Below are 19,355 nucleotides of genomic sequence, written 5' to 3'. Positions count from 1 at the left end.
GGAATGCCTCGTTCAGGAAAGAATGTTGCATCCCGACGCCACTTTTTTTCATCATAGATTATCTTAATGAAGGTCTTTCATTGCAAAAATGTTGAATCTGGGACTGAGAAACGGTCCCAATTTTGTCAGAAAATACTTTGAAAATGCTATCGACTCTCCATAGACTTTGTACACAACCAAAGATGTGGCGTCCAGATACTACATTCTTTCCCTCGTTCATTCTGCACTTCTCCATTTTGAAACAATTCGTAACGATTAACATTTTCTGTCCCAGTTTCCCCCTTTTTGGTGCAAGGCGAGGTCTCCAAATAGACACAAACATTCACGAGAAAGGACAACCACTAAGAACGGTAAATGTTTTACCTGTTAAGCGCGAATTCCAGGCACAAAAGCCGTACAAAATGTTCGCCAGTATACAACCACTCCCTCCTTTCGCGAGTTGTGAATCAAAAGGCGCCTTTTTACCACTAAGTCCACAGTGCACGTGTGCTTACAGCAGTGTGTATCGGGCACTAGACCTACAAAAACTATCGCGTAGAGGAAAATAGATACATTCCATTTCTGGGACAGGTTAACGTGCTCGAATTAACTTTCTAGGATATAATTTGTCCCAACATTTAAACTTGTATACCACAAGCTGACATTATAATATTGTAATATCTACTGAATATACTAAGCGTATGTGTTCTTTTAGAGGATTCTTTAATTCGTTCTATATTATTACACATCAAAAGCACGTGCGGAAACCCCCACATTTGACAATGGTTAAGCCCAAAAGTTTTCGTCTGCTGGGCATTTGCATAAGAATAGATCACGCAGGTGTCCGACTATAAAACGCAGACGAATGTGACGCAAGTCTGGAGGATTGTACATACAGTGAACTGCAGAGAGGCAGGAATCAGACTATACATTATTCAAAAGAAGTTTTCTTGAGAACTGCGGTACTACTGCAGTAACTCGCACAATAACTTAACTTCGACAAACGCACGAAATGCGCCTGGCAACGTGAAACTTCACAAAAAGAAGGTTAACTTTGTTCTTAATATGTACATTTGACATTTCAGACCTTTTGCTGAATGCAAATAAAAGAAATCAAGCACAACACTCTTTCAGTGTGTTAATTCGGCAAAGAAAAAAAATGTTCCCCTGATGAGTGTACCCCAAGTTTGCAAAAGAAAATTAAACTGAAAATGTTCACTTCTCGACAGTTCACGTAAAAAGTTTCTGCCAATATGTTTTCGTAACTCACATGTCGAACAACCACTCAAACACGATCTTGCAGTTTTTTGCCGATCGCAAAACACGTTATTGCCACGATTTCAAAAGAAAATCTAACAGTCATGTGCACCACACGTCAAGAAAAGAAAAGAATAAAGAAACACATCACAATGTGTCGCCAACAGAATCATTTTCTTCAATTTCCCTCGATATTACAAAACTGCCTTCTTTTTTTTGGTCAACAAAACTGACAGGCGTGCCAGCTCGATAGTTAAAAAAAAAAGCCGACGGGGTGATGTTACGAAGACGACCCGTTTGTTGTGTCATCTATTTTGAAACGTGATCTGCCATTTGCAGCTTGGATTTCTGGGCCCGAAGCAATCGAGTGTTTCTAAAGGGTTGGATACGGTCGGCGCCCACACATCGATTACTTTAATTTCCCTCAAGTTTGGAGAGATATTTGGCAGAATTCCAGTCTCTTTTTTCTTTTCTCCAATCAAGTTTCGTGAATAGAATTCGCAGTTGCATGTGTTATTTCTTAATTTATGTGGCAAATGTCGATTTAACATTTATATTTATTTTTTTAATTTTTATTTGTTGTTTTTGTTTTAACATAAACTTGGTTTCCACTTAAACCACAACTAATCTACATCAATTAAGGCAACAAAAACTGTACAAGTGCATGAAAATCATTTAAGACATTACACCACTATGAAAAAGAACTTTTGGTCGAACTATCTACTCCAAGTTACATAGTGCAAGTTGCAAAACTCAAGGCGTTGCAGTTATCTACATATAGGAAAGACTTCGAAGACATGTACATGAAAGAACACTCCCTTCCATTGGAAAATATTTTTTAAACTAAATTTCAAAACAGAACCACCACCTAAACATTAACAATACAATGTATAACTCAAGAGTCAAAAACTACAAAGAGTTCTAAAAGTTAAAGAGTACATTTCATCTTTTTTTCTTTTTTCTTTTTTGTTTCTTTGGGGTTTTTTGCTTTTTTTTTTGTAATTTTTTTTTGATATTTTTTTAGCTGAATAGCATCTGAACTCAATTCAGGGATGTTGCAATAAAATAAAATGGTTGAAAGGGGGGGGGGGGGGGGGGGGGGGGGGGTAGTAAGAGGTAAGGGTAACCAAAACCAAGGAGACGTAAAAATTAAATTATGAACAGAAAACAAAATTGACTTTTTTTGCAAGGTTCCATGAAGTAAAAGTACAGTCGGCTCTCGTTATAACAAACTTGTTTGGACCTAGCCAAATTGTTTGTTATATCAGAATTTTGTATTAAGAGGAACATCAGTCCCATTCATTGGGCATATAAATGCACAGTCGGGACCAAGGCTTTATGTTTGTTATAACCAGAATTTTGTATTAACAGAGTTTGTACTAACGAGAGTCGACTGTACATGTATGGATAAGCCCAAAAATTGTAAACATTGTGTTGCCTGGTATTTCATTTGAATAAAGGTCAAATGCAAATGATGTCCAATTTGCATACACTATATGCGTGACCTAGAGGTTATCTGCTTGTATCCAGTGTGTTGTCACATGGGTGATGTTGCTCCCATGCATAGTGCCGTCTTGGGATCGATCTTAGACGTGCTGGTGTTCGGTGAGTTCAGTGGAGCTGTCGTCATCCTCGTTCTTCAATAATCCTGCAAAATAGATTTTGGTGAGAGAATTGTTGAAAATTGACAAAATACCTGAGAAACTGAGGGATTTCTCTTGAGAAGTTGAACAGAAACTCCTCAGAAGTACTTTATGCAAACCGAAATATAGTACTTCTACTGGCGAGTATCAAGGGCTCCCTCTTGTGGGCAGATCCTGCCAGGCTGGATTTTTTTTTTATATAACCACACTTTTCAAAAAGAGTTACCTTTTTCAAGAGAAACTATTTTAAATATCCAAGTATAAATATCGATAAGAGTAGTCAGGTTTTAGCTTGTAGTGAGATAGAAAGATCCCCCTCCACCAAAAAAACCAATAAATAAATAAAAAAAAAAAATAAAAACTAAATAAAATTATGGGAACTATTGACCTGAAAATCTGGGTTCTATCTTGATTTTATTATTTTTTTTAATGCTGGTTTTTTTCCACTGTTGATTTAACAATTAGGTAAACTTCAGTTGACCAGCAGTGTTCATTTCCTTCATATTGTGATATCTGTTGGTATGGGACAATTCATGTAAGACTAAAAAAAGAGGAAACATACGCATATATATAAGTGAATTCGTTTAATTCTTTTGCATTCCTTTAACCCAGTATAAAACATTTCCAATCACTTGGCAAGCAGAGTTGTAACATTATTATTCCCGATCAAAAAATTGAATTACAATTCCACTTTCCAATGGTAGTACGAGCAACTCAAATGAGGCAATTGTTACAACTCAAATATTGGCTGCCACACAACACTTGTAAACATTCCACCAATAACTGAATTGAAATTTACAAATCTATAAATTGATCAATTAAATTAAGGTTTGCGACAAAAAGAATCATCTGAGTATAGTAGTCGAATATATGGTTACATAGTATGGTTTATACAACGCCTGAATAAATCCCCATCATCTAATTGGTGGGTCGATGATCACATGTCACTGAATTATTCATCCAACTCCCCCCCCCCCCCCCCAAAGCCCGGCCGCACCGCAAAAATAGAAGTTCTAACTGTAAATAGAAATTACGTGGTTCTGACCAATCAGATGACAAGGATTTTATTCAGTTGTATGAAACAAATAATGGAAAGAATAACTTCATCATTTTCATGAGGTTCCATTCCACAAGGCGAAAACATCCACCTATCACCTCATGAAATTATTCTTACCATTACACTCATTTAACATTAACTTTTTTTTTTTATAATAACGACTTGTGCACAAACGTAATTATTTTCGCGAATATATTCACCTTGCAATACTCAGTAATATTTACAGAAATTTGTTCATGCTCAACCCGTACCCAAAAAATTGTTTTGGTGGCTTATGATGAACAATCCTTGAATGTTCTTATTATGATCACTTCAAAACCACAAAACTATTCTAATGAAATGGTTACCAGTGTTGTAGTCGAGTACTTTATCAGAGTATTAAGTTCTGCCGAGTACCAAGTTATCGAGTACCACTCAAACTCGGGAACGAGTACAGGTATCTCAGTCCGCGAGTACTTGGATGTCCGAGTATAGGTACATGTATGAGTACTTGCAGTTGCAGCCCTACAAGCAGGGCAACGGAGCATGTGCATCTCCAAGTGAGATTCTTTTGTTTCATTCAAAACTAAACTACTCAAGTTTTCCTCGAGTCCTTATAATCGAGTATGAGTACTCTGATGATTGAATATGAGTACTCTGATGATTGAGTACAAGTACGCTGATAATCAAGTACGATATCACATAGTCGAGTCCAAGTACTTCGCTTCTTGAGTACGAGTACTGTGAAATCGAGTCCGAGTATTTTGATACTCGAGTACTTAGACCTTTGAGTATATGTTTTGTAAAGTCGAGTCCGAGTACTTGGACTTCAAGGGTCCACGTACTCCGAGTATTTTGATACTCGAGTACGAGTGCGAAAACGAGTACTCTAAAAAAAGTACTTGAGTATGAGTATTGAGTACGAGTACTACAACACTGATGGGCACAACGAAATCTTTCCATTGGAGCATTTACTTTTTAAACAGTACAAATTGCGTTAAGTGCATAGACGTGTTAATATATAATATAGTATTAATACGTAACATACACTGTGAAAATTACTTTGCAGTTGGTATATATGTACCGGAACTTAAACTGCCGTTATGGATTTCTTTAAAATATTCTCATCCACGTTATTCTACAATTTAACTAATAATTTTAATTACTTCTTCAAATCTTAAAATCCAATTCACACTTGTTGTTTTTTTTGTCAAAATATTATTAAAACAAAATAAATTTAAAATCTGTATTCATTGCAGGTTAAACCCGGTTCATAAAAAAGCAAGGAGTATTTTCTAACAAGGCTTTTAATGTAACAGCAACTTTTGGCATTCATTCTGCTATCATGCAGAACACGGTTTGAAATTCGTAGGAGACTTCTTTTTTTTATTTCTATTAGTATTTTGGAAAGTGTTTTATCATGTTATTGTGAAATAATGGAAATTAATTTTAGAAAAATTATATTTATATTTCTTGTCTTTAGTATTCATTAGATTTATATTTGTTGTCTTATTCATTAATTCATTAAGTGCAAAGATAAATTTAAAAGGTTCTATTAAAATGAATACATAATCATTCTGAGTATATAAAGTATAATACAGAACAAAATATCATACGAGTTGTGGTGGTGAACAAGGTAATTTAATCTTAACTAAAAATGTCATCAAGTCTAGTTACCCGCCCCAAAACATCTATTTTATACATCCTAACATCAGAAGATCCAGACTATTCTTCACCTCCAAGCATTGTGGTGAACGCTCCAAGTTATATGTTTACACAAAAAACTGGTTATTTACCGGTTATGTTACCGGAAAGGTACATATAAATGTTAAAATAAGAATGTCATTTAATTAGCAGATATTTCATTTGTTTATATCTAGTACAAAAACGACCCCAATGAAATGAGTACGACCCTTTAAAAAAATCAAAATGTACACAATGTTCCCGCCATATTGTTTTATCACTGAATGAGCTTATAATTACCCTACGAAACTTATTTCTGCAATTCCAGAGAATTATTGCAAATATTCACACAGATTCCGAGCCGTTTCTTGCAACTTGTCAAAATTCACCCACACACTTCAAAAAGCTCACACATTAGAAGTCTCGCACGAGAGAACACTATCCACAAAGAAGAAAATAATCTGATCCTCTACAGTCCTGAATAATGTAGACGTTAATGCCTGTGCATTACAGAATGTTACAAAAGAGATGCAGTGGGTTTTTTTTTGACATAATAGGTTAATAACACCGCAATGACTGGCGGGAAAAGAGGAAATTAATCCCATTGACATTTTTAGAATGGCACTTCACGGGGGCTGTTTGGCAATGTTTCTAGTCGTTCTAACGAAAAGTTCATGGCAAATCTGATCTTTTGAGGGAGAAACTTTATCCCGTTAATTGCTATTGAACTGTCCGTCACACCTGACAATGTTATATTTGTCACAGCTCTTCAAGTCGATTTGTTTTTATAAAGCCCAGTCTTCCTGGAATTTCTGGCCTCTTTCCAAATTTTGAGACTAATTTTTCACGGAGTGCCAATTTTTTTGGCAATTCAATTAAGAGACAAAGAAAACAAAAAATGACACTCATTTTTGCTAATGAAAAAAAATCTATGTACCTTGGAATTAAAGGGAATAGCTTGAACTGTTGGAGGGATTGCGTGTTTGTTTGTTTGCTTGTTTGTTTGTTTTTCTGTCCGTTTTGGAGACAGATGAGAAATAGAAACAATGACTCCCGAAACGGAGAGATTTGGAGGATGCTCATTTGCTTATCAAAAGATTGCATGGACATGTAGCTTGTCATTCCTTGAAGTGTGTGGCTGTTCGTCTAGTAATACTACTTTTTTTTTCATTTTCTTAACCCTAACTCCCGAGGCTGTTTTGCTTAGATGCAACCTCAATCCTTCAAAATCCTCCAGATGCCTCCATGCAAAACTTGCATACAGCGTCAATCCTCCAAAACTCTCCGTTATTTCATGAATGTGGTCCTTGGAGGGGTGACCACTGCCTCAATCCTGCAAAAATCCTCCAGCAATCACTGTCAATATGTTGAGGCAGAGCCAGTGACATCCCGGAGCAGTGCAGAGGATTTAAAGTATAATCTAGGCCTAAATGTATACACGTCTAAGACCTTGACACAGTGCATCCTCGTAAATCAGGCACACAATATTGCCATGTAGCCTCAATCCTGCAAATTCCTCCATTTTGCAAAGAGGATTTTGGAGGATTTGGGAAGGTTAGGGTTAAACGTTTCATCCCTGTCGTAAAAGCCATACAGTAATCACAGCACATTTTCTTAAGGGGAACATTGAAATTTTTTTTAGGGCAGACTAGAGAAAGGGATAAGAGTGTAAACATATTGGACACTGTTCTCTCGTGTTTGGGTATTTTTTCGGTGGGGCATTCCTACCCCACCCCAGCACCCTAGCCGATCCCCGGTGGTGCCTCTACGCAGTCTCCTCAAACTTGCGGTACGAGCCTTCGTCGTCTGGCATGAGACCTGCGGGGAAGACAGGCACACACAGAAATGCTCAGCCAAAAACGGAAGAAAAAGCCATGAAAGGGGAAAAGAAAGGCTGACGTTCATCACTACAAGCACAAACTATGGCTTGACACAGCTGACAGAGGGCGCCCTAACCATTTATGCTTACTACATGAAGATGAAAACTCCTAGAAAGAAAAAATTGCTTCACATTGATGACAACAGAGGGCGCCCTCACCAAACTGTACAACACAACACAGAATCAGGAGAGTTGGTGCTCACTACATTATTAACCAGTTCGCGCCGGGATTATTTTGACAATGACCGGACCCAGGCGCGGGATTGTTCTCACGAACCTCGGGTTCAGGCCGTGATCTGTGGGTAGCACACCCTGATATTTCTGGCCTTGCTTGCTGCGAGTGGGTCAAACAGATATTTCTGGCCTCGCACGTTGCGTGTTTATCCGTCATCCGTTCTGAATGCGGCAAAACCTTCGCGTGTATACACGTCATCCGACATGAATTGGTTAACTTGAACTACAATCCACCACTTAAAAAAACCACTGCTTCACACATATGACAACAGAGGGCGCCAACACCAAAAAGTCTCATTCATATAACAGACACACTGCATGTATGTCTTCAAGAGATCCTAAACGACTTCTCACGAAATGTCAATGACTGCAATGATGATTCTAAATGTACACTGCGATGCTATGAGCGGCAATGAATCCTAATGAATGTGTGAATCGGTGGAGGATGTGATTACATAGTAAAGAGCAAGGGAATGATGGGTTTCCATGGCAACAGCGGAAATGAAGCATTGCAAAGCATTTTGCAATTTTTACAGAAGCAAATCAGCACATAATCAGCAATGAAGACAAAATGTATTCATTTTTTTTTTTAAGAAATGTGATTTCCCACTGGGCCGAAAATAATTTCCCAGAAATTTCCCAGATGTCCTTTTGTCAATGACACTTGTGTAAAAACACCACGCCAATTCACGACTACTTTTTAGTTTTTCATCAGTCATATGACAAGCGTTTCAGCAATTTTTTTAGGTCTTCCCCAGGAAATTCACGCCAAGATGAACTGCCTTTTGTGTGGCGTGTTGCAATTACAGCAAGTCACAGACACGAGATGTCTAAAATGTGTACTTGTATTAAAGGGAATGTACATCATTGGCTTTTGCTGTAATTTTCAGAAATGAAGTATTTGGGGGGTTAGTATAATAGATCAAAAATTGTTACACTGACATGTTTGAAATTTGGTGTTCGAAAATGCTGGAAAAACCAAGAAAAACAAAAATATTCAAGTAGTCTGGTTCCCTGACTCCACTAAAGATGAAATGGATCAAAAATACCAGAAAATTGTAAGGTAAGGGAACCAGTCTAGCTGGCCCGCACCCGTTCATGAACATGGAACCAATAGCTAGAAAAACAAAATTTAGACTAAAAAAAATGGTAAATTTGGAGCAGTAATTGAAAAAAAGTTAGGTTTTTCCAACGGTGGTCGGCCGACCAGCGTTGGAAATGTATACAAATAAACCATTTTCTTGAAAATGGCTTCACACCAGGTGCCATAATTTTACAGGATGCTTAAGCATGTCATTTACCAGCATCCTAGTAAGGTATTTCGTAACACCTTGGTAGTTTTATTTTTCGATATTTGCAAATGTTGTATTTTCCCTTTAACACTCTGGCCTATAAATAGTAGTACGGCTGAATAGCTAGGCATGTACGTAGCTTCACATTTTAAGGCCATTATCGAATACACACACATATTGGATGATTGGTACAAGGCAGTAACAAAACCCTGGCCTTCTCAAGTCCAAAGTTCAAGTATTTACAATGTAAGTACATATGAAGCACCTGACTAATAGCCACGATGTGTATTACATGCTAGTATCAAAAATCTATCAAGTGGTAGAGTCCAACCTACTGTATACATAAGACTCATCATCGATGTCCTTACCAAGTTTCACAAAGTCCGTGTCATTGTTATTCCTGTACTATGGCGGATTTTGAAGATTTCAGTTAGGTTCCCAACAAAAACACTTTGCATATGTAGGATTTACAGGTAGAATTAAAGTTGAATAAAAAAAGAAAGAGCCATTTTGTAACAGATATTGACCATTTGGTGTACACCCCAAGACACTACTGTGCGGCACAAGGTCAAATATCCAATTTTGATCAAGGTACAATTTATCTCCTTTGTTCTTCAAACACTTCACTTCTTATATCAGTTATTGACAAAAACCTTATGCACTCTTCATGTCAACAGATACGTGCAATAAGCTTGAGCGAGGCGAACACATTGTCAAGTGGCATTTTTTTTGCTTGTCAGATTCTTGTAACATTTGAAGGGACTCATGATAACAAATAAAAATGTGATTGAGTCATCAGTCCAGGCATGATATTTTACTCTCACGGGAAAAAGTAAAAAGTGTCCAGCAGACAACCAAAAGTGCACTGTCTAAAGTATTAAATGTCTAAAATGGAGGAAACAAAATAATACAAAGAGGAAAAAAAATGGAAATCCTACTGATATAGGAAACTATCATGCCTGTGTCAATCTTCAACTAAAACATATTCTCTGATACTTGTAGTTAAATGAGTGTGAAAAGGTTGGTTTTTTTTTAAATCTGAACTGAAACAAAAACCTAGAATTTAAATTCAGAAAGTCATAAAAAAATTGTTCTGATCAAACTTGTACTCAACCAAAACAGTTGTCTCTTCATTTCACTTTCAATGTGATATCTCTTCTTATTGACAAAAACACTTCAAGACTGTTTTTTCTGAGTGGTCTTTTTGCAAGAAAGAGAAAAGTTAGCAAAAACTAAATTCAGCAATTTTTTTGGGGGGGAATCACTGATTAGTGAGTCAGTCAATATTGCGTACAGTAGGCGGGATTCAAACAGGAAATTCAGGATGAAGATTCGCAAAATTTGATCACTTTGGTTTGTAAGGAATTAACTGTGACAGGCAGTAAGCCTTTTTTACTACAACGATGCACAAGGATATTTCCAGAGCCCTAACAATTGGACACAACTGACTATCACACAACTAACAATTCTTCAATTTTGACCCCAAAAAATATATACTCGAGTAAAAAATGACAAAATACAGAAAAGTGCACGGTAAAATTCATAAATTTGCCATTAAAAAAAAAAACAACGAACAAACAAAGCTGTGCAGCGATTTTGCTGTGATTTCTCAGATTTTTTTTACAAGGCGTGGAAAATCTTTAATGACGCACAGTGGAAAATGAGCGTGTAACTGGCATTTCTCCAACAGCATTGACTTTAAGCCAAAAGTAATCTCCAGCGAAAGAGGAAACATTGATCAACAACAATGGGAGCATGCACACTGACATGACACAAACGGCCAGCTGGACATATTTATACAATGGTCCTTCACATGTGTACAATTATAACACAGACGCACAGCTACATGAGCATGTACAGTGCCTTTACAAAGAAAATCTAAATTGTGGACAAAGATTATTATTTTTTTTATAAAATACCCAGCTATCATAAAACATACATTCTAAGGTTTATGCTAATACTCAAACGCGAGTCACATAATTTTTTTATAATGAATGTTTTACACAGAGCACGACAGTAATGAATACATGGTATCAACTTTAATAACATGTAATATACAGCAAATTTTGTTTTACAACTAATTACAATTGTAGTAAGGTTAAACTTCCCGGGGAACAAATGCCGAGTATGAGTTGGTTACAATTTACATGTGTTGTGTGGCAGCCATGGATTTATTAGAATGTGTTAGCAAAATGTCCGTGAATCGACAATAAAAAAAAAATTTTTTTAAGAAGACTCAAGTTGATAGCGGAAAAGCATGAAATTACATATCGTAAGATGAAGCCCTGTTTTATTGCAAGTTGTCAACGTTTTTGACATGTTCGTACTTTCACTTGGCTTCGGTCAATGCACCCAGTCCCTCATTCAAGATGTGCAGAGGAGAAGTGAAGAAAAAAAACCCACCAAAGTCTGAAGGAAGTGCTTGTAAAAATATAAAATGTATCCACTCACCATATTTCCGTCTGATTTCATCATTTTTGGCCTTCCTGTCCGCTTTCCTGTTAGGAAAACAAAAGAAAACGTTTACTTGCTTACTATTCTTTTAGATTAAGGGTGGTAGGGGTTCAAATTGAAAAAAGAAAATGATGAAAAAATTAGGGGACAGATCTCTTCATTTTTGAGGATATTTGACATCATATTGTCAGGTTAATCATCAAGTTTCATTCACCCAATGGAAAGCACACGAATGTGACAAATCACACAAGGGGAAAAGCAACAAAAAAACAAAAGCAACAGTACATTTTAGTGACAACACAAGAGATTTTTTAAAGACGCCATACAATATAGAAATAGAAAGTCCTCACAATGTCAGATCGCTTTTAAATAGTTACAACTTGGTGAGAAAGAAACTCTGTACTTAACATGCGTATCACATGTTTTGGCTTGTAACCCATTTTATTTCATGCAAAAATGTCTTTGCTCAATGAAAAAAACCTAAACGTTCCCACGAGACTACAAAAACACTCTAACTCCAAAATGTCCATATTACTGGGGGAGACCGGTTGGCGTAGCGGTTCTTTCCTCGCCTTCCACCGCTGCGACCCGGGTTCGATTCCTGCCCTGGTCAACATGTGGATTGGGATTTTCAGCTCTGCTCTGATTCCATGGGTTTTCCCCAGAATATTCTTCCACCTCTTAAACTGTAATTTCTTCTCATTGTCTTTTCTCTACAGGTTTCTTCAGGCTTGCGAGCTACTGAACCTCAGCCACTTTTAAGGAATCTCTGGGTTCATTACCAGAAATAACTAATATTTAATAATAATAATAACAATTTTTTCTCAGAGAATTTACTTTATACGAAAGGTATTAAAAAAAAATCATAGCCCTTCAAAGTTTTTGATCTGTGATTCTACTTGATGAGCTTTCAGAAAGGACATGGATTTTTGTTCACATTTGTGTTTTTAAGTGGCACAACAGTCTTACTATGGAGGATTAAAGGAACTGGTGCAAAAATTAACACAAACCCTAGTGATTGTGTTAACTGTGAGTATGCTGCCACCGTTTTTCAAATTTAGAGCAGGAAAATCACACACTGCAAGTAAGGCTGTCCCAAGTATACCGAATACTGGATGATCAACTGAACATTCAAAAAGCTTTCTGCCAAAATTTTCGGGGTTTAAAATTTTCGGGGTTTTGTTTTACCTCTCTCAAATATTCAATCTGCAAAAACCTTTTCGAATATTCGGTCGATAAATCGAATATTCAAATATTCAGAACATTCGGGACAGCCGTATAACAGTTGCAGCAACATTGAAGATGCGAGAAAGTGTGTCATGGTGAATGAATTTAGATGTTAAGCCGTGACAATGCGTCCGATCATCAACAAATCATTCAAAGGCCAATTCAATTCGTAACATTTGCCACCTTCCGAATTGACTTGACAAAAAGACTCTTTTTTAAGTAAAGGTAAAGATGTCGATGGTATAGAAGTCATTGGTGCAGAGTCATTTCTGACTACATGGTGCAAGCAAGCCTTAAGGTATGAATGCTGATAAACTATCTTCATGATACAACTTGTCTGAAGCTCATGACATTCATAACAGTATCAGAACAAACTCGTATTTTTAAAATTGCCTCTCCTGATTGAAACATCCAGGGATGAGATTGCCAATTTAAAAAAAAAGCCTGAAAATTTGATGCACGGTCTGAAAGATGCATTTCTTTCTATACTGATAATGTCTTTCTCTCAGATTCAAAAGTCTGAATTCAGACAAAAATTTGAAAAATCTGATGCCTGAACATCCTTTTATTTCCATATTTTTTTTTGGGGGGGGGGGGGGAATTTCAACATTTTCATCAGTTTGTTTCATCAATGTCAACATTTTCTTCGATCTGTTTTGCAAATGTTACAATTGGCCTTCAAATGTCTACAAGCTGCAGCCATTGCTTAGGCCAGATTTCGGTTGAGTGACTGCACACTTTCTAAATCTACAGCGGCCGCTGGTGAGGTCTTACTTCTGGCCACGTTTGACTTGACGTTCGGCTTTCTTCTTGGCGTAATTCCTTTCCTCTTTGTCTAGTCTGAAAAGGATAAAGAGATCTTTCGTTGTGAAATGTGATTTTTCGGGTGAAGGGGGAACACTTGCTTACTTCTGTTCGTGGTGCATCTTTCGCTCGGCCTTCTTCCGTTCGAACTTTGCGTCCTCCGAAGCGTACCTGGAAGGAACCAAAGGGACGTCAACGCGAGAAAAGGGCACCGATGCGCAAAAACGGCGGAGTCCTCTTATTTTGTCAAGTTTTAATCTTCTGAAGTATACATCCAGCGTCTTCAGCAATGAGTCAATATCAGCCGTTTTCAGTCAAGTTGAAGCAAGTTGCACTATAGCCCTATCAGCTGAGTAGTATTTCCAGTTTTGTCATCAGTTCACTATTGCCTACCTCACTGGTCAATATTATACAACTATTGAATGGCTCAAAGTGGAATGGGAGGAATATTATCACAAGGTAAAATCTGGACTTTTCCATTTCACAAGGCGAAGCCGAGTGAAATGGGAAAGTCCAGATTCTACCCAGCCATAATATTCCTCCCATCTCACAATTTAAAGCCACTCAATATTTGTTTTATATAACTGACATATAGATCCTTGTCATTTGATTTATTTCTAAATAAAATTCTAAACGATTTCAAATCATTTACTACACCATGAGATAAAGCATTCAGTAGTTATTTTATAACACCTCACCAGCAAATTCGGCTTGGTTTTACTATTTTTTTAAATTATTTAAATCTAAATACAGTTATAATGAGCTTCTATTTCAATACAAAATTGGTGGAAAATGTATTTCTCTCTTCCAAACCACCCCTTCACGAAATGTTTGACCCCAACTCTGTAGCGCTGGCTCTTGGGAACAATACGCGCTACGCGCAATGCGCACACCAGCATACATTTGCATACAAATATCGCGCCATAGAACAGAGATGATCCTAACTGTTGAATATGCAAATCCCATCCACCATGGGCCAATGGGACTTTCTGAGCCCCGGCGTAAATGGGAGCAATAATGAATGGCACGGTAACTTGAGTTCCACCAATCAAATGGCAAGGATCTGTACACGTATGTCAGTTATATAATCGCATATATATGCCCCACCCCCACTTTACTACTGCCTCCATCAACAGTCACTTACAATATTTATCAGCCTGCCGAACTCGCATAGGTAGTCAATAGGTGTCACATCTAAAGTCAATGTTATACCAAAAGATATTTACCTCCATATGCGGTCAATATTACTTCTATGGCCCTACTTACTTGGCTCTGTTGGATCTAGAACGGCAGCAGCAACAGTAGATGCATAGGGCAAAGCCAATAAGCAGAATGCCTGCAATGACTCCCATTGAGATGATCAGAGCCTCAAAGTTCACTGGAAAAACAAAGAGAAATATTCACATTTAAAGTGAGCACAGGCCAAAGGATGTGACTTTGCGATTAGTTTTGTAAACGTTTAGTAAATGTTTTAAGAACTGTTAAAAAGTTTAAACATTTAGCCATTCACAACGGCTAACGCATGCTCTTTATGTCTGCAGACCGGTGTGATTGACATGCTAACTCAACAATGGTAGTCATTGAAAAAATAAAACCTTTTTACATGTGCCCTTAATATAATCAAGGAAAGTATTGACGTGCTTTGAAGGTTTTGTAAATTAAATAGGTTTGAAAACATTGCTTATTTTTTGTGCTATGTAGGTTTAACTCAAAGGAATACTGCGTGAACGTAGGTCCCTTTTTTTATAATTCGGTTTCGTTTTAACGTTTTTAACCAATTTAGACATTCTTAATTTAATTGTTTTCGTTTAAAAGTTTAAACGTGTAAACGTCACATTCTTACAAAGGCCAAGATCATTATACCTTAAAAAAGCAGATTGGGCATTTTCTCAGGTTTCTTTCCCTAAAAGTGCGTAAAACCCATAATCCATTTTTTGTATGGTTGTGTGTTCAAACCAAATCACAAACAATGGCAACTATGCCCCTATTAAAAGCACGTTAGTTTACCTAAAGCAACGGACCGACGGCAACAAATACACAAGCGATCTGTGTGCATGCCATATAGGATTATGTGTTCAAACCCTACCGCAGACAATAGACAATAATGTCCCTCAGCAGGGGTCTTTACCACAATGACAGACAGGCAAAAGAGAGAATACGGGTACTTACAAAAACACACTCCCCATCTTGCTTCGGATAAGGCACAATACTTGGTAGGAAGGATTTCCTTGGCCGGATACAGGGCGCAAACCTTATTGGTGTTACAGTAATAGCACTGCAGAAAAGAGAGTAAAAGGACGCCTTTTACACTTAGCACTTGTCATGAAAAATACTTCAGAGATTTGATCGTATGCATTAGCACCGTTGATGTCAGAATTTTCAATAACTGACATCTTGGAAATCCAATATCAAGAATATTTGATATTAAAGACCATAACGATGACACTTTGATTGAAAAAAACTAACATTAAGTCCCAAGTTTCCATGGCCTTCTCTTGAGCATATTTCTCAAACTGTTTAAATAAATCTCAAGAGTGTTTGCCCAGAACGGGCGGTTTCTTTTGAGGTTTTACATTTGGGGAGACCGCGAATTCCAGCGAACGCAGAGCACAAAGCGTCGCCGCTTGACATTTCGTGATGTTTTTATTTTGAGTCACAAGCACAAGCTGCTGCCGAGTTTTATTTCATTATACAGCAAATGTTAAACACAAAGTAAAAGCACAAACGGGAGATTTATTTTGACGATAATCGGACGCATTTTCGATATTATTCCTCAATACCAAAAATTTTGATATTTTGATGTGATTAAAAAATTGCTATCGGCGATATCGATATCAAAATAATATTGAATAATCGAGTAATATCGATATATCGACGGAGCTTAGACAAAGGTAAAACGGGACTCAGATTAAGGTTCAACCGAAACCAAAAAATCGACCATCCCTTCAAATATTTTGACATTTTCCCGACTACATGCAAAATATCCAACTTTAAGCTCATTTTATGATGACACTGTCAGGTCACATATTTGAATGCCTGTCATTATTTACCCTTAACCATCAAATCCTAAAAAAATCCAACAGGATTGAGAAAGGAAGTTTTACATGAGATGCCAGCAAACTGGTCCATCAAAGATGACAACATAAATTTAGGGGGGGGGGGGGGAAATATCTGATTCAACAGGTTTTACTCACTTTAGCTCCTGGGAAAGCGAGACATTTGTCACAGCTTCCATTGTGTGCGCCACAGGCTGGTGAGAGAAAAGATGGGAAAATTACATTTATTGTTAGGCAGTGGATAGTTGACCGTGAACTGGTCCGCGATTGTTTTTGTTGTGGCACTGGTAAACAATGTAACAAGTTAACATGCAAAGTTATCTTACTACAGTCGATTTCCTAGTTCCAGATTGCAAACATTATTCAGTCTGCTTTTGGTTTAATAGTTTACCTTGAGTGATGGAGATAGCACAAAATAATTCTCCAAATTTAACCTCTTTTTCTGAATATACGTCCTAGTTCCGAAACGGTTTAATCAGTTCCGGAATGGATCAAAAACTGCTTTGCGTGAAAGAAAATAATCACGCGAGAAAATCATTTTTTTTAGCCAGAACCAACTCGAACGAATCAAACATATTTTCTGATAAACCATTAGGAAAGATTCCCATATCTGGCCATCACTTGTCACCCTGTGCACAAACCCTATGGGACTGGTTTGAAAATTTGTAAGTGTTTTCTCAGTAAAAATTCAAAAATTTTCCCTGCTAATTTGGACTTTTTAGGACATATTATCACTTTCTGATGGCTGCTAGGTCATTTAAGGGGAAAATTACTGATGGCCAGATATGGGAATCTTGCCAGGCGTTATTTAATTTAATAAGAGAATTCGGAAAAAATTGTGCAACTTGACGCCGCTTTTTTCTACTCCTAGAACTATGAGGCTCCGCGTGAGCGGAGCCTCATAGATGTAGAAGCCCGCAAAATTGTCTGCAGCACAAAACACTAATAAAGTACAAAAACGTCCATCAAAATGCAGACATTTCACACAGAACCGCTGCACAGTTTGCCCCTATACTCCGTACTTTACCTCTTGACATACTCACGTATCTTGGGCACAACTAACATAGGTGGATTCTGTCGGTTTTTAGGCCAAAATGATGAAAAATATGCCCTTTCCGCACTGAGCCAACCGAACACTTGAAACGTGCACGCATATGATCGAGCGATGATTTTCGGTTCGCTCGGAGCGCGCCGCGGGGGGTACGGTACAGGCGAAATGATAGTATGTGCATGCGTACAAGTGCATGTACCGTACCCCCCGCGGCGCGCTCCGAGCGAACCGAAAATCATCGCTCGATCATATGCGTGCACGTTTCAAGTGTTCGGTTGGCTCAGTGCGGAAAGGGCATATTTTTCATTATTTTGGCCTAAAAACCGACAGAATCCACCTATGTTAGTTGTGCCCAAGATACGTGAGTATGTCAAGAGGTAAAGTACGGAGTATAGGGGCAAACTGTGTGCAGCGGTTCTGTGTGAAATGTCTGCATTTTGATGGACGTTTTTGTACTTTATTAGTGTTTTGTGCTGCAGACAATTTTGCGGGCTTCTACATCTATGAGGCTCCGCTCACGCGGAGCCTCATAGTTCTAGGAGTAGCTTTTTTCATCATACAGGCCTATCATCTCAATGAAGGTCAGTCATTGCAAAAATGATAAGACATGATGAACCTGGGACTGATAAACATTTACAATTTTGTTAAAAAATACTTCAAAAATTTTCTTGACTCTCCATTGACTAATGACTTTGTACACAACCGCTGAAGTGGCGTCAGGTTGCAACATTTTTTCCAAACCTTTAGACCCATCACAGAACACATCACATAAAATCGATTATGCGCATGCAGGCCTAGGCCTAGTTGGGTCATACCGGTCATGTATGCACGCGCGCGATCCCGAACTAGGCAAAAACATCACCGACATAGTCCGAGTAACTTGGACATGTTGGACCCTACTTATTGCCTTTTTTAACATTCGGACACGGACTATCGCCAGGCCATGTCCATTGTTAAAAAAGGTGATAAGTGTAGGGTCCAAGTTCTAGTTACTCTAGCAAAAAGGACGTTCATTCGTTGGCGAATTTTCAGATTATAAAGTGAAAGTCGACCTTATTTTGATTCAACAAACACTTCAGTTTTAAATGTTCATGACTTCCCAAACAATCTTTGGTAACAGCAAAGTGGTCTTCAAGAGCTATTTTCTTCCGTTATTTTCTTCAGGAACAAAATAAAAGTAACACAGTTTTCACTCACTGTCGGCAACAGTCGGTGCGGCAGTTGCAGTTGTTGGTGTTTTCGTCGTTGCGTTCACAGAACTGACGAATCCAAACTCCGAGCAAAAACACACTAAAACAACAAGAACTACCGTGGAAAATAACAAATTCTTCATCTTGAACTCTTCTATGGATATTCAGAACACAGAAAAAAAACTCCTCCGTTTGAAAAATTGTCGATAAATGTGACAAAAGTACCGAAATAAAATCAAATTTCCTTGTTTTGGTAGGTGTCTGCGCACTTCTCGATTTTCAATGGGAGGTCACTCAGAGGTCAACGATGAGTAAGTGGTTCAAAGGTCAAACCAGACAACTAAGCGGAAGAATATTATTTTTATTTGGGAAAAAAATGAAAACACGTAAAGCTCTGTCAAAACCGCTTTCAAAAACGTGTAAAAAAATACATTCACAGCTATACAAAGGGTCTTTATAATTTTCAACACGTTTTTGTTTTCCGCATGAAAAAAAATGGGAACTACTTTTTAATAATACTAGGGGTCGTAAAAAAGTCTGGGACAATGACGTAATGTTTATGGTAATCTT

At 37.7% G+C, this 19,355-nt stretch overlaps 1 protein-coding gene across 4 annotated transcripts; it reads right to left on the bottom strand.

Moving 5' to 3' along the window:
• Positions 1-2,637: 2,637 nt before the first annotated feature.
• Positions 2,638-19,091, bottom strand: LOC119744663 (pituitary tumor-transforming gene 1 protein-interacting protein-like). Of its 4 annotated transcripts, none has more exons than XM_038220725.1 (7): positions 18,793-19,091; positions 16,683-16,738; positions 15,658-15,763; positions 14,755-14,866; positions 13,459-13,524; positions 11,455-11,501; positions 2,638-2,884 (listed from the first exon to the last, which is right to left on the bottom strand). In XM_038220725.1, exons 1-7 carry the CDS (start codon positions 18,926-18,928, stop codon positions 2,823-2,825), a joined length of 585 nt encoding a protein of 194 aa, XP_038076653.1. In that variant the 5' UTR covers positions 18,929-19,091; the 3' UTR covers positions 2,638-2,822. The 4 variants fall into 4 exon arrangements, with proteins under 4 accessions (XP_038076653.1, XP_038076652.1, XP_038076654.1 ...); XM_038220724.1 differs by lacking the exon at positions 13,459-13,524 and adding an exon at positions 13,594-13,659 and having other exon boundaries at positions 18,793-19,090; XM_038220726.1 differs by lacking the exons at positions 2,638-2,884; positions 13,459-13,524 and adding exons at positions 7,239-7,416; positions 13,594-13,659.
• Positions 19,092-19,355: the final 264 nt, after the last annotated feature.

The sequence above is a fragment of the Patiria miniata genome, unplaced genomic scaffold (genome assembly GCF_015706575.1).
Source record: "Patiria miniata isolate m_02_andy unplaced genomic scaffold, ASM1570657v1 HiC_scaffold_7, whole genome shotgun sequence".
NCBI classification, from domain to species: Eukaryota; Metazoa; Echinodermata; class Asteroidea; order Valvatida; family Asterinidae; genus Patiria; species Patiria miniata.
Note: the sequence above shows the minus strand (reverse complement) of the source record. Positions and strands in the feature narration are given on the sequence as shown.